A 15,158-nucleotide genomic window follows, 5' to 3' on the forward strand; every position below is an offset into this window, starting at 1 on the left:
TTAAATTAAGGCTAGTCAATCGAAAAAAGAAGATGATTTTCGAAAATATTGGCGACAAAAGCAACCCCCTTGTTTGTAGAAAAGTGTCCAGTTTAGGGTGAAGGAATTAATGTTTTTAGCCAATTTTTCGATATTTGTCGTCTGAAGGGTCGATCTTCAAAACGATACTGGTCTTGTGAAAATTTGTCGCCTCTGTCGAAAGCTTTAGGCATACATACATACATACATACATACATTTAAACAGGCAGATTTATATTATAGATTGCCATATTTCAATTGTGTATTAATAGAAATGAGCAACATTTTTTTTTTTTTTTCACATTTTCATGGCATAATCTTTTTGATGACCGAGTTTCAAATATGTGTACAACCTAAATAAAAGCAACAGAGTTATTTCTCTTCGACCGAAGAAGGGGAATTATCCTCCTTGAAAAGAGCAGAGCTAGCATGAGGTAAAAAAAATGTGTCTGTTTCACATCAGATTTTAATCATCATGTGATTAAAAATTACTACAAACCTGATTTTATACAGCATGCAGTGTTCGCGTCAGGCAAGAAGAATAAAGAAAGAAAAAAATGGCCACTGCATTTACTTATAGGCCGGCCTATTTCAATAAAAAGACTGAAGAGGGGGATTCCTTTTGGCAGAGGCGGGTTTTCTCAGATGTGTATTAAATTTTAATGCTGAGAATTGTGAGAAGGAGAAGAATAGTTAACATAAGTTGTTGAGAGACTGCAGAATATTTTAATGCACCTCACACATCCAGCAGCTTCTACTATGTTATTTTACTCTGTAAATTGCTGAATAAATCTATATATCTATAAAAGTGAATGTGTCTCTGTGTGTCTGTGTACATTTCCCTACGCAATAACTCTGTCAATTTCCAGTCTACAGACTCGAAATTTGATATACAGGGTACTGAGATTTGGGAAAATCTTAGTGATTGGTTTTTGGCGAGAAATTTCGCTGTTAACGGGTCAAAGTTCAACGATTTGACCTCTGAGAACTCTATCAAACTCCTCAGACAATTTTGGGTCTAAACACTATTTTAGATATAGGTTCTTTGGACATGGATCTAACTTAATAACTTGATTTGAGCCCAAAACAATAAATGTTAAGGGGTCATAATAGGGGTCAACATACACCTCCAAACACCCGGGCAACGCCGGGCAATGTCGGGCTGAAATGCTAGTCTGTTATAAATTATATTTATGTATTTCTATACATAAATATAATTTATAACAGATTTATTCAGTAAGAATTTATTTTTTCATGTTTGCATTACATTATCTCTTGTTACATATGGAAGGGAGCAGATTCCAGTTGTTAAATGAAAAACATAACTAAGTTTGAAAATAATATTTGTTAAAAGGAAAAAGCCATATTCGAACCCAGTATTCAAAAGTTAAAAGCGAATACATATTGCAATCTCAGGAATTTAGTGAATTGTCGATTGTAGTAGAAATAACTAAATAATGGTAAACCAGAGGTCAGAGTCAGGACAATGGGAAACAAAACAAGGAGTTCTCTTTGTGTGGGCGAAGGCACGCTGGAAGTCATGTATTTAAATCTACATGAGAAGATTCACATGGCTGGAGCACGTCTTTGATGTCACAAAGATGATGATGCCTCTGTTCAGTCTCGAAAGACAAAGAATAACCCCTGTAGGGGTAGTTGCGCGTGTAATTGTGAGGCAAGGGTTGCGCAATATCCAACCACACCTTTCCTGAATCGACACTGTTTGAGTCCAGTGGCAAGGAGAAGACCAGGATGACTGGAAACAATGCCGAGATAAGCGGAGAGCACATACAGCACCCGGAAGTCCCAAATGGTCACCCAGAAAGATATTTACAATATATTCAGAGAGTCAGTTAGTCAAGAGTTCAGAGTCAGAGAGAGAACAGTAGAGACAGATCAGTCAGGGTCAAGTCGTGAAGGAGGAGAGTTAACTAAGCCCCTCTCGGAAGTGAAAGAAAGAGAAAAAAGATAATGTAAAAATCAGCAAGGCATTCGAATCCCTGATCATCTCATCTGGATGCAATAAAGACCATCATATTTATAAGTCTTCGTTTGTCATCTTTCAACATGAAAGATAATGTGTTTTGTGATCATATTTGTAAATAAATTTTATATGAAATACACTTCCAAAATGCAACTGTCTGTCCCCGCCATCATCAATAATGCATTTCTCTTCTCCATGTTTAAATGAACTGTATTTCACGTCTCTTCACCTAAATATAAGCTTCTATTAATAATATGTGTTAAAAGAATTGTCATCGCAATCGTCGTTGTGTACGCAGATATATAAATGTCGTTATCAGTCCCCTTTATATGAATGTTGTGTCCCCACCACTATGCATCACTCTTTTATGACCAAGTTTCGACTATGGGTACCACCTTAAAAAAAAAAAAAAATAGAGTTATTTTCTTTGGACCGAAGAAGGGAGAGTGGCACTGTTTTATAATTTGTCATTGTTCTGAGGGAGACAACTCTATTTTACTAAGAGATTAATTCATTTTTTCATCTCATAATTTAGGACGCTAATAATGCTGTCAGTAAGTTTTCACAAGCAGTTTACAAAACCATACAGCCGTCACAACACCCCTGACCCTCCGCCCACCCACACCCGATGTAAAAAGTATTTTTATGAAATATTAAATAGTTCTTTTGCTCAGTTAATGTTGGCATATTACTTATGCAAAAACGGTTAATTAAACTGCAGAAGCACTTGTTAAAAACCATACATGTTCTATAATTAAATCCCACCTTCCTCCAAAAACAAAACAACGAAAAACATAAAAGTATGTTTTTGTAAATCGGTAAAGAAAACTTACTGACATCATTATTAGCGTCCTAAATTATGAGATGAAAAATGAACGGATCTCTTAGTAAAAGAGAGTTGTCTCCCTCAGAACAATGACAAATTGTAAAACAGCGGCGGGAGAGTTATTGCCCTTGAAAAGAGCATTAGCGACCATGAGAGTTTGAGACGTAAGCAAAATAATTATCACGCATCCAGCGGCTGCTACCTTACAATTTTACTCTGTAAACTGTTTAATTTCTCCAATATTTTCACCAAAGATCATCTGCTCCTTAAATATGCATTTGTACGACACAATCACGTTGACACACAGGTTCTCGCCAGATCACCAAAGTTATGTAATGTTGAGCCTGACCAGTACCAGATGGGTGACCATGTGGAAAGGCTGTGTGCTGTATGTACCTTCTGGGAAGGTTGGGTGCAGGGCCAGCACCTTCACCCCGAAAAAAGAACCCCTTGTTACAAAAGCATCTACAAAGTTGTGGATGGCCTATGCCCCTCCAGGGGTTCAAGGCTATTTTTGTCACACATTGGTCGGTGTTTTAACGTCAGATTATAATGAAATCCAAGTGCATGATTTCATGTTCCGTGCAAAGCCGAGCGGACGGTGAGTTACGTCTGGTTCAAATTCTGCACAGGTTTTGAATATTTTAACTCATATCACGCATCCAGCGGCTTCTAAGATACTATTTAACTTTGTAAATTGCTGAATAAATCTGTTATAAATTAAATTTATGTATAGAAACGAGCAACAATTTATTTTTTCATATTTGCATTATATTATCTCGTTTATGACTGAGTTTCGACTATGGGTACATTCTAAAAAAAAATTTTTTTTTTTTAATACAGTTATTTACTTTCGACTGAAGAAGGGAGAGTTATTGCCCTTGAAAAGAGTATAGCAACCATGAGAGTTTGAGACGTACCTATTTACTATGCCTCCCCACGGGACAGAGCTAGACACCAGGGTCGTTCTTTAACGTGGAGAAAAGGTACAAAAATAAAAATTTTCTCAGTCGTTAAAGATTTCTCCTCCACCGAAAGAGAACAAGAAATGGAAGTGCAGCATCTGAAGAACAGATACTACACTTTGATCTTGACCAAAAGGTTGAAACGTAAACAAAATAATGAGCACGCATCCAGCAGCTACAACTTTACAATTTTACTCTGTAATTTGTTGAATAAATCTGTTGAAATTATATTATGCCATTTGCTTATTTTTGTATTAAATTGATAACATGTATCGTCAGTCATAACGTATTTCATCCTTTAAATTTCTGTGAAAAAAAAAATCGGTATTTTTTTACAACCTGCCTCAGCATAGTATAAGCACCCTCAACCACTCCATCTTTAGACCAGCTTTTGGAATACCCCCCCCCCCCCCACCCAACATCTCCATGTTAAGAACAGTTTTCGAGGTGGGGTAGGGGGGGGGTATTTATTCCGAAAGCCGTTCTTAATATTGGTGTGTTTATAATACGCTGGGGCACGTCGTAAAAATTTACCAAAAAAATCTATAATTATTTTTTAATAGGTTTTTGAAAATACTTTTATGTCAATATTCAGTTAATTATTAAATTAATACATCCTGAAAATTTCATTAAGCTCCAACAATTCTCATGCTAATAAAAATATGAAATTTTTCACAACTGCAAAAGGCCATCAATTTAAGTAAAAAAAATGTTGAATTTAGTTGTTTAACTAACCTGTCCCATACTGTTAAATCCTAAGATATCATGACTGATGCTCGACGTTCGTCCTGACTGGATCTCGTGTAAATGACGGAATAAATTGAGACGTGCCCTCCCTTGACCATTGTCTAGTTCTCCTTGCGTCAGAACTCCGAGTAATGTACTCTTTCCTGCATCAACGTTTCCTAACACAGCAAGCCGTAAATCAATGAACTGAAATGAAAGAAAGATGATGGTTCAAATTATTGGAGAAGTAAATAGTAGATTAAAATATGGGTAGAGCTTAGGGTTATTGATAAGGTTAATATTACGATTATGGTTAATATTAGGGATAACGTCAGGTTAACATTAAGGTTATGGTTAGGGTTATAACACAGGATTAGGGTTAGTGATAGGTTTTTTTTTTTTTGTGCTCCAAAATTTATTTTTCTACAGTCACCACCATTCTCAATGCACTTTTGCCAACAATAAACGATGGCTGTGCATGGGTGTCCGGAGTGCTCTTTATCATATGTGTATCATTCCAAAAGTAATTCAAAATGTTGAAGAGCTACGAATATGGAAGTGATGCCATTAAAACTAGTGACTTTTTATGCTCCAAGATTAATTTTTCTACATAGTCACCACCATTCTTAATTGCCAGGAATTCAATGACACATCTCTCCTTCTGACGCACTTTCATGATGGGTTGCTTTACCATCAATATCTGTAACAGAGAGATGAAACTTTCGGGTCGTGAATGCATAAGCTCAGTCATCATAACAATGCAATTTGCAATCCCTTCTGATCCATTCAGGCGGAATAAAAAAAATAGGAGGCATTACTTTTAGAATGACCCTCCTAAGTCTTTGTATGAACTGCTTTTCTTTTACCATATGTAACGTGTAAATTTTATCGTGAATTTATAACCTCTTGATTTCTAAAAGATATCACAAATACCCAGTGTCCTATTTATAGGAGAGTCAGTTCTTAAATAAAATAAATAATTTTTTCCTTTCAATTTAAGCATTCTATCCCCATTTTTAGGCATTATACAAGATCTCAATTCAGTAATAAAAAATTGGTTCTTCTTTGTTATTGTATCGAAATTCGAAATATGAAATATTGAATTTCAAGTCATCTACTGTATCTACTGAATTGTCATGTCCCAGTAATGAACATATCCAAAAATTACAAAAAACGATAAGGTAGAAAATTAATTATTAATGAAAATTAATACAAAGACAATTATAAAAAATTGAGTTTTGCAAAAAAAAAAAAAAAGAAAAGAAACTGGAGAGTTCGAATCGTAACGAAAGAGAAATAAACCTTTTCTGAAAACTAAAAACTTGGGCCAATTTAGCAAAACTTATTTTTTGCAATTTGTCTTTCAAAATTGTTTTCATTAATAATTAATTTTTTATCTAATCATTTTTCTTAATTATTTGATATTTTCATTACCGCAACATGACAATATTTACATGACAATTAAGTAGATTTCATCCTTACTGCAAGTTAGCCATATTTGGGTACAAATAAACTTCGATCTGTGCCTGACTTGTCCACAAATTTTCAGCAATAGATAAGGACAAGTATCCAGAAAACAAAAGTGATACAAATCACGACAATAGCTCATCTCTCAAAGATATTGCCAAATATTAGAACTCACTTGTTGATCATCGGGGACTTTCCGTACAAGAACTTGCAAAGCTTTCCGGCTGTCATTTTCCACGGTTCTCTCCCTTAGTATCGTAATCGTAGCACCAAGTCTGCAAAAAAAAAAGACTTCCCTTTTGCTTCAAAATATACATTTTTACAATTTTATCGTTAAAAATGTAACATTTTTTTTTTCATAAATAAATAAATGTACGAATGAAAGATGGCTGTTAATATGTTAACAGACGGGACCCACATGTTGAATGCAGACAGTCGAAAAGAAACAAAGACAAGGAACAACTCGACTTTCTTTTTTTTTTGCTTCATATAGCAAGATTATTCGGGTCATGTTTTCAACACATGCTTTTCCTTTATCTCGTGTCTTAAATATCTCTTGAATATCCTTCCTATGACATATCTTTCCCTGTCATTCTCTTGCATCTCGCTCTCTTGAATCTCTTTTGAATACCCCTCTAATCTCTCTGAACACGTGTCCTTTTTTTATCTCCACTGCCACATCACACAGCCGGTCGGGTCTTCTGCTGCTGCTGCTAACATCCGCGCTGTTACACGAACACCATAAATATTTATTTCGCAAATATTTTTGGCTTTTTTTTAGGCACATGAAAAGTTAGATTAAAAGGTTTTATAGTATTTCTTTACACAAATGAAAATCGCTTTTCAAATAAAAACACTTAGATGCCTTTACATGTCATATTAAAATAAATATCCTCATTAAAAATTAGAAGATAAAAAAATGATCAAGAAAAAAATTAATTACAAGAAAAAATTAATTTCATTGTGAACTGCAGTTTTATCGTACATCGTCATTCATTTTTACTTGCTTACATGAAAGAATGACTTATCTCCCCTGTTCTATATGAACTTCCTGTACTTCTGCTGTCATCCAATGCTAGATTGAGAAAATATGATAAAACCATTTTTAATAAAAAATTCTTTGCAATCTTCAACTCATTCACTTGTTTTTTTCTATTTTTTTTTTAATTTATTTCTGCATAACAAGTAAGTACATCAGAGTGTTTTTACTTGAAATGCAATTTTCAATTATGACTAATACTAAAGAAGCACTGTTTATACTATTTATTTTTTTATTAAATAACAGTGTCGGGTCAAGATCAAAGTGTAGTATCTGTTCCGGCAGATGCTGCACTTAAGATAGTTTGTACCAGTCAATGGATAGGAAGCCCTCTATACTGGGACAATTATTATTTTTGGTAACCAGAGTGCCCCCTTTTTGCCTACTTTTAGGGGAGCTGGTTTTAACCTCACATTAAAAACGGCCTTGTGCCTAATTTGCTCAGTGGGGGAGCAAATAAATACCATCTGTTCTTCAGATGCTGCACTTCAATTTCTTGTTCTCTGTCAGTGGAGGAGAAATCCTTCACAACTGAGACAATTTTTATTTTTGTTCCTTTTCTCCACATTAAAGAACGACCCTGGTGTCTAACTCTGTCCCATGGGGAGGCATTGTAAATAGGAACAGTGATTGTTGATTGTTAAAGAAAAATGTTAACTAAAATTATACGAGAATTGTCCGAAAGGGCCCATGGCATAATGGATATAGTATTAGATAAAACTCAAGTCTAAATGAAAGCTGTAATAATCAAGGTTGAAGGTTCAATCTTCAGTGTGAGCAATACTAATAATACAATTACAAATTATTTAAGACTTCCACCTGGTCATGGCTGACAAAATGAGAGCATACTACATCCGTGGATTAAATAAAAAGTCCTGCTTGAAATTTTAATGTAGATTCCAGAGTTTGACAAAAAGATTCTCAAGTTTTACAAGATACACCTGAAGAAGGTTGGAGGTTACATTGACCGAAACATTGTGAAAATAACACTCAAGATGGGAAAATAGTAGTTTGCGCAATCCAAATATTAGGTTGGCAACTAAGTTCATACATTTTTTTAAAGTAAAATAAAAACTAACAAATATATACTAATAGTGTACATTTTTTTTCAACTTGACATTCCATTTTGATGGTCTGAAAATAAATAAATTGAAATAACTCGAACTAAAATCAAAATAAATAAAATATAACAAATAAATTTTAAAAACACAATATATTTAAAAACGGCAAGAACTTAGTTGCCAAACCAACAGTATGATAATCGATGCGTCCGTTCAGTCTCAAAGGACAAAGGATACCCCTTGTAATGGCAGCTGCGTGTGTAATTGTGCGGCAAGAGTAGCGCAATCTCCAACCACATCTCTCCTGAATCGGCATTGCTTGAGTCCAGTGGCAAGGAGAAGTCCAGGATGACTGGAAACAATGCTGAGATAAGTGGAGAGCACATATAGCATTTGGAAGTCCCAAATGGTCACCCATTCAGTTCTGACCAGGCTCATCGTTGCTTAACTTTGGTGATCTGATGGGAACCGGAGTGTTAAACATAATTATACCGTATAATAGTATGATAATATCTTTAATAAATAAATATATGAACAACACAAATATTTAGTAATTGTCTATATTTTTGAGATGAGGCGTTTTCATTGATTGAGATTATCGGACTGACTTCCTCATCTTGGTTGTTATAGTCACAACGTTTCGGCCGTTTTGCCCTCCGGCCTTCATCAGGTGTTTTGTATCGAACTGGGGAACCGTTTGTTAGAAGTCTCGAACCCAACCCTTTATTATTATTACCAAGATGAGGAAGTCAGTCCGACAATCTCAATCAACGCAAATATTTATTTCACAAATATTTTTTTTTTCTAAGAATTTACATCAAAAGTATGTATTCTTTCTTATTAAAAACAAAAGAATTCACAAATTTTTGATTTGGTCACTTAAATATATTTACTTCCTCTTTATTTCAACTACGACGACCTGGAACAATAAACAGTGTGTGTAACATTTTTATATTAAAACTTCCATCTCTCAACCCCTCTCTCAATTCGTCTATCTTCTCTCTCTTTCCCCTCTCCTGCTCTTCCCACATTTCTCTTCCCCAATCTCCTTCAGCTCTCATTTACATAATACAGGGTGGAACGATAAATTTGTCGTCTTAAAGAAAACAACACAACAGTTTTATTTTAAAATTTTATTGAAAAAAATCAATTCGGGTAACTTGATTATGTAGCAGAGCTGACATCTATTCAATGTAGCCACCTTCAGCCGCAATCACTGTTTCAATACAGGTCCAGAACTGGAAGCATGCCTTTTCCACAAGCACCAGTGGGAGCATGGCGAATACTCGACAGATGGTGGCGATCAGGCTGGCTTTGGTGTTATGGGAGGTCATGTTGGTGATATTCTCAGCGTATGGCAAAACGTAGTTCAGCTGGTTCAGGTTGGAGGAAGAAGGGGCCAGTGAAAGAAGGGTACAAAGTCGTAGCATTCCTTTTGAAGCCAAACCTGGGTGTCTTTGGACTTGTGGGCCAGTGCCGAATCTTGCTGCCACACCCAGGGTCTGCTAGCAGCCATCTGATTGCACCAAGGGCTCACCATACTCTTCAGCACATCCAGATGCACTTTGGTGTTTACTTTCAAGCTGACTTCGAAGATGTGAGGTAGAATGATGTGGCCCTCACTTGAAACTATGCCGAAGACCATAACTAAGACCATAACTAAGACCATAACTAAGGCCAGAAACTGTTTTCATCACCCTGGGCATGCTCCTGTTATTCATAGCAATCCAGTGATGCATTTTGAGGATGCTGGCAATGGTCCTGTTGTCATAACTTGGATTGGTAGAGAGCATGAGTTGTACATTGGCGCATCGCTGATCTTGTTTGTTGAACATTGTGTCACTTACAGACATGGTAGAAGGTTCCTATTGTTCTTGGAATTTGTACACAACTAGCCAACTAGAAGATGGTCTTCAAGAAAAAAAAAACGGTTTTCAATCAAACACCGTCTTTAATAGGGCGACAATTTTATCATTCCATCTTGTATAATAGACTAGCTAGATGCTCGGCATTGCCCGGTCATACAATACGCTTAAACATAATATTTTAATTTATGCAGATTGCATATGTATTATTACAGAATCAATCCTCTATTAATTATTATATACTAGCGGGGGGTACCCGGCGATGACCAGGTGTTTTGAGGTGTGTGTGGTTTTGCGTAAATCAAACTAAACTAAAATAAAAAGAAAAGTTTTGGTAGGTGAGTATGAGGATCGAACCCGAACCCTTGAGGCAAAGTTGGAAATGAAAGTGTGAAAAAAAGACGTACGACGTTAATCACTGGGCCACGGAGACATACAAGGAAAACACGTATGAATTTATTTATTTAACTATTGACAGGTGGCAGCAATAAAAGTTAACTCTGCTGCTTCTATTTGACCTAATTATTGAGGTCAAATAGAAGTCACGCAGTTAACTTGGGTTTGTTTACCCAAGTTTTTTCCCCAACAGATGTTGGGGAGGGGGATAGCAGCTCCCCATTTTCCAGATTGATTAGCAATTGTCTGATATGAGAGGACTTTGTCCCTACATTGATCAAAGCTGATTGCTTCTGGACGTTTCCCGGCGCGATGCCGAGAACGTTGTTAACTTTGAATTAGTTTCGCTTTTTATACGAAAAAGCCCAATCAACACGCGAGAAGCCAAAATAGCAATAATTTTGTAAAAATCGACGTAAATAAATCTAGACGCTACATGCGTTCTCAAATCCTAGATATTATTAACTACGGCCTATATAAACACTTCTAAGCGATCGTTACTCCCCCCCCCCCCGGGACCGTGTGCGAGAAAAGCCTTTGCGAGACATACACGAAATGGTAACACACATCTTGCCTTTTATGTATATAGATTACGAGGAATAATTTGCCCAGTAAATTAATTCACAAAAAAAAGTAAATAAATAAAAATGATAATGTCATTCATCAAATTCCGTCTGTGTTTGTTTACAATAATATGTCAGCTGATAGTTGGACTTGACAAGGAATGCTCAGGAAACTCACTTCTCATTAATGTTTAGTTTTAAAATATGTAAACAAAGAAATTATTTGTAGTGATTTTAAATGGTACCTCTTCTATTATCATAAACTGAACTCATTAATAAAAAAAATTAAAATAAAATGGGCTTGAACAGGAGATCATTCGATCTGTAGTTGAATGCTTTACCACTGAGCTATATCTCCAGATGACAATAAATTTGTTTTTCTTTTCAAGAAGAAATGATTTACTGAGATTTTATTATTTCTCTTGGTCAGTGTAACGTAAAAAATTCTATTCTTTATCTATAAGAGAGTAAAACTAAGATCAGATTCTTTCCTTTTTAATACTTATCAGATGAATTTCTGTACAAAGCATATCTAAGAGCACTGCCAGACATATAAATTACCTTTGTGTGTAATTTGCAAAAAATAGACTCAGCCGATTTGGAACCTATGAGGAAGGAACTCACACACGCAAATGCACACACACTCAAACATACATACACACACACGCACATACAAACAAACGCACACATGCACATGCAAACAAACATGCACACATGCACACACACACACACAAGCACACAGTCATGCAAACAAACACACACACACAAACATATGCAAATATACATACACACACATGCACATACAAACAAACACACACACATGCACATGCAAACAAACATACACACACATGCACGCATGCATGCAAACAAACACACACACACACACAAACATATGCAAACAAACACAAACACATGCAAATCCACACACACAAACATACACACACGTACACATGCAAACATACACACACGTACACATGCAAACATACACACACGTACACATGCAAACATACACACACGTACACATGCAAACATACACGCACACACACACAAAGTGACTTTTTATATAATAGTAAATAGATAGATGGATAAGATTGAAAATGGCTGAAACCAGACGCCGCCGCCGCCAACGAGGATGATCGTCGATGACAATGTGCAGATCGCTTAAGTCCAACAGGAAAAGTTTTAAAAAGTCCACAAACTGGTTTTCACCAATTGTGATTAAGTCACTGTTGGAAGTTACGTGAAGCTTCCTCCCAGTGCACTGCAGTAGGTCCCCAACTTTAGCAGGCAATCAATTTGATGAAAAAATGGGTGATTTCACCGATTTCGATGACAATAAAAACATGGAAGGGTGAAAAATGTGTTGATCATCATTCAATCCCAGACAACGTCAGATATCCCTGCTATATAAATTGCTAAATATTTTATATCTGCCGTCATTCTTAAAGTTGGGTATGTTTATTGATGTCCATAAATTAACACTCAGACAACGATTCTCATCTTCGTTGTTATTTTCACAACGTTTCAACTGATGTGACCTCCGACCTTTTTCAGGCGCATTTTTATAAACCTTGGAATCTTTGTATCAAACTAGGAAACCAATACCGCATTTACAACTTAACCGTTTATTTAATTAAAGGAGGTATATTGTTCTTATTCCGTCAACCATAATCTTTAATCTGGGTTGTTATCACCTGGAGTAAGAATTGAACCTTGAACCTTCAGAAGACTGTCACTTAGAACTGATTGCTCATCAACACCTTTATTCATTGCACTACAGTTCCCCATAATTTAATTAGCTTAAGACTCCCCAAAAAGGTCATAATCCGTCCATGGTTACAATTGAAGAAAGCAAAATACATCTACAAAATAAGAGCAACTTACTTTTGGGCCATTTTCTTTAACGTACTCACGGAGCCTTCAAGCTCTGGTTTTTGCAAGCCCGCAAGTACTCCATTGTCTTCGACGCCAATCTCATAGATCGCTTCTCCTTCTCCTTCTTGAAGGCGCCATTTCATTTGGGTCACTAAGTGCTCAAACCGAGACGGTGAAGGGTTAACCAATTTTAACTGGAAAACAACAAAGAAAATACAAAGAAAAATGTTGATTTATATCTATTATAAAAATTATTGTGACATTGTTGGTTCCCGGAAAATGCTGGCAGGCTGATCATGCATGATTGTCAGTGTTTAGTTAATAGAAAATATTTCAATAACAAAAAAATTTGTTGGAATTGTAAGAAGAATGTAGAATTTTAGCATACACTGAGTAGGTTAGGAATCTCAGTTAATATATAATAAAATTTTAAAGGGTATTTCTTCTTTTGTCATAAATTGAACTCAATTAAAATAAAATGGTGAGGTACACCTGGGCTTGAAGATGGGTTCATTCGATCTGTAGTCCAATGCTCTACCACTGAGCTATATCTACAGATTATAATAAATCTGGGTTTTTTTAAGAAGAAATGATTTGCTGACATTTTATTATTTCTATTGGTTGGTGTAACATAAAATATTCCCCTGTAAAAATAATAACAAATGAATACGTGACAAAACATCAGGTGATTTGATTCTTTAGGCTACGTGTTTTGATGACGTGATTTAGAAAGGAAGATTTTTAATAGACAGAGTTTAGTTTTTATATACAGTTTAGTCAGTAGATAGAGCTTGATGGAGACAGTCGAGTGAAGATGAGCTGATGATCGGTCGTAATTGTTTGGAACCCCAAGGAAGCTGTCGGTTTGGTTGTTTTGTTTTACGGCATACCAGCCTTTTTTCGGATTATTTAATGCAGAATTCAGTTATTTTGGAAACAGTTTTTATGTTTCAAATTCTTCGTATCTTCAAATATTTATTTGTAGAGTTTGGTTTGGTTGTTTTGTTTTACGGCATACCAAACCCTTTTGGGTTATTTAATGTTGACTCCAATTATTTTGGGTGTTAGGGTTTATGTTGATTCCAGTTATTTTGTAGAAGGTTTTCGTTCTTCAAGCTCTTTGTATCTTCAATCGCTAGTTTGTAGTGTTTGGTTTGGTTTGGTTATTTTATAGTGAATTTTATCGTTTTTGTTCCCTACCCTGCAGAACATGAATGAGTTTTGCAATGGGAGAGAGAAAAGAGTTACAGTATTAATGTTTGATACACATTTTAAGTTAGGAAACCAGTAGTCAGGAAGTGGAGGAGATAGAAAGAGAAAGGGGAAATGGGAAGAAGAAAAAGGAGGGAAAAGAGGGGAGTTGGGTGTCAGGTTTGAGTCATCTCAACAACTCCTTGAGTTTTCCTTGACCTGGCGATTGGCTTGAAACACATTGCCTTTCAACGCCATACTGAAAAGTACCAGACTAGTGAGGTTGTAAGGGTGTCCCTGTTGCAGGATCCCAGCCGAGGAAACGCCGGAACATGTGTTCTTCGATTACAGCAGACTCAGACAGTACTGGGCGTATGTCAATGAGGTGACAGCTTGCATCGATCCCAAGCAGCCTCGCCCGCTGGACGTGTCCGACGTCATCCACAACATAGAGTCGCCGTGGGACAGGAAGAGACAAATGGTGTTTCTTGCGATCCTGGCCATGGCCAGAATGATGATATGGAGTTCAAGAAAGCAAGAGAAGTGCGGGGTTGAATCTTTTGCTGGTCCCCTTCTTTAAGCACCAGCTGAAGGTAAAGATCAGACGTGATAGGAAAAGATTAGACTCCAAGGCCTTTGACCAAAGATGGATAAAGATAGTGAGTTTGCGTGTGCATAGAGGTGCCAAACTGCAGTTTGTGCTCCCTGCATAAGCATGGCATACACGGTTCCAGATCCTGCCGGACTCCAGACCCCTAAAACAAGTGTTTAGACTAGGTTCTGGCTAGCCAAGTGAATGGCCTCTTCAATCCCTGATAGGAAACCTCCAAGATACCCACACCCCAATCCTTTCTTTTTCGTCCCTGGCTACCCCAATAAGCATTTTGAAGAAATTTCACATAGAGTTCCTTTGTTCCTGCCCAGAATTTCAGCCTTATATAGAAAGCGACTTGCTTGTTTTCAGCCAATACCAAGCCGGAAAACAGTGGGCGTTCCAACACCTAGAGAGGGTCGGAAGGGTCTCACTCACATTTTTTTAATATTTTTTTTTACTTCCCCCCCCATCCCAAGCCAATGAAATAAAATTAAACAAACATTTTATAAAATTTTATGTTTGCAAATTTATCTTATTGTTTATTTAAAAAAAGAAAACAAAAAACACACACACACACACAATATGAT

General features: G+C 36.3%; 1 protein-coding gene and 1 pseudogene across 1 annotated transcript in view; both read right to left on the reverse strand.

Annotated features, from left to right (window-relative positions):
- Positions 1-15,158, reverse strand: part of LOC145260627 (GTP-binding protein 2-like) — a 93,164-nt gene that overhangs the window by 24,034 nt on the left and 53,972 nt on the right. The window contains exons 3-5 of the mRNA XM_080118941.1: positions 12,795-12,979; positions 6,162-6,261; positions 4,529-4,726 (exon numbers count right to left, since the gene is read on the reverse strand). Of these exons, the coding sequence (XP_079975067.1) occupies positions 4,529-4,726; positions 6,162-6,261; positions 12,795-12,979 (483 nt within the window). The remainder of the gene's footprint in view (positions 1-4,528; positions 4,727-6,161; positions 6,262-12,794; positions 12,980-15,158) is intronic.
- On the reverse strand, positions 3,714-3,942 carry LOC145260834 (U2 spliceosomal RNA; annotated as a pseudogene).

Source organism: Euprymna scolopes, chromosome 36 (genome assembly GCF_053919585.1).
Source record: "Euprymna scolopes isolate OS-2025 chromosome 36, ASM5391958v1, whole genome shotgun sequence".
In the NCBI taxonomy this organism is placed as follows: domain Eukaryota; kingdom Metazoa; phylum Mollusca; class Cephalopoda; order Sepiida; family Sepiolidae; genus Euprymna; species Euprymna scolopes.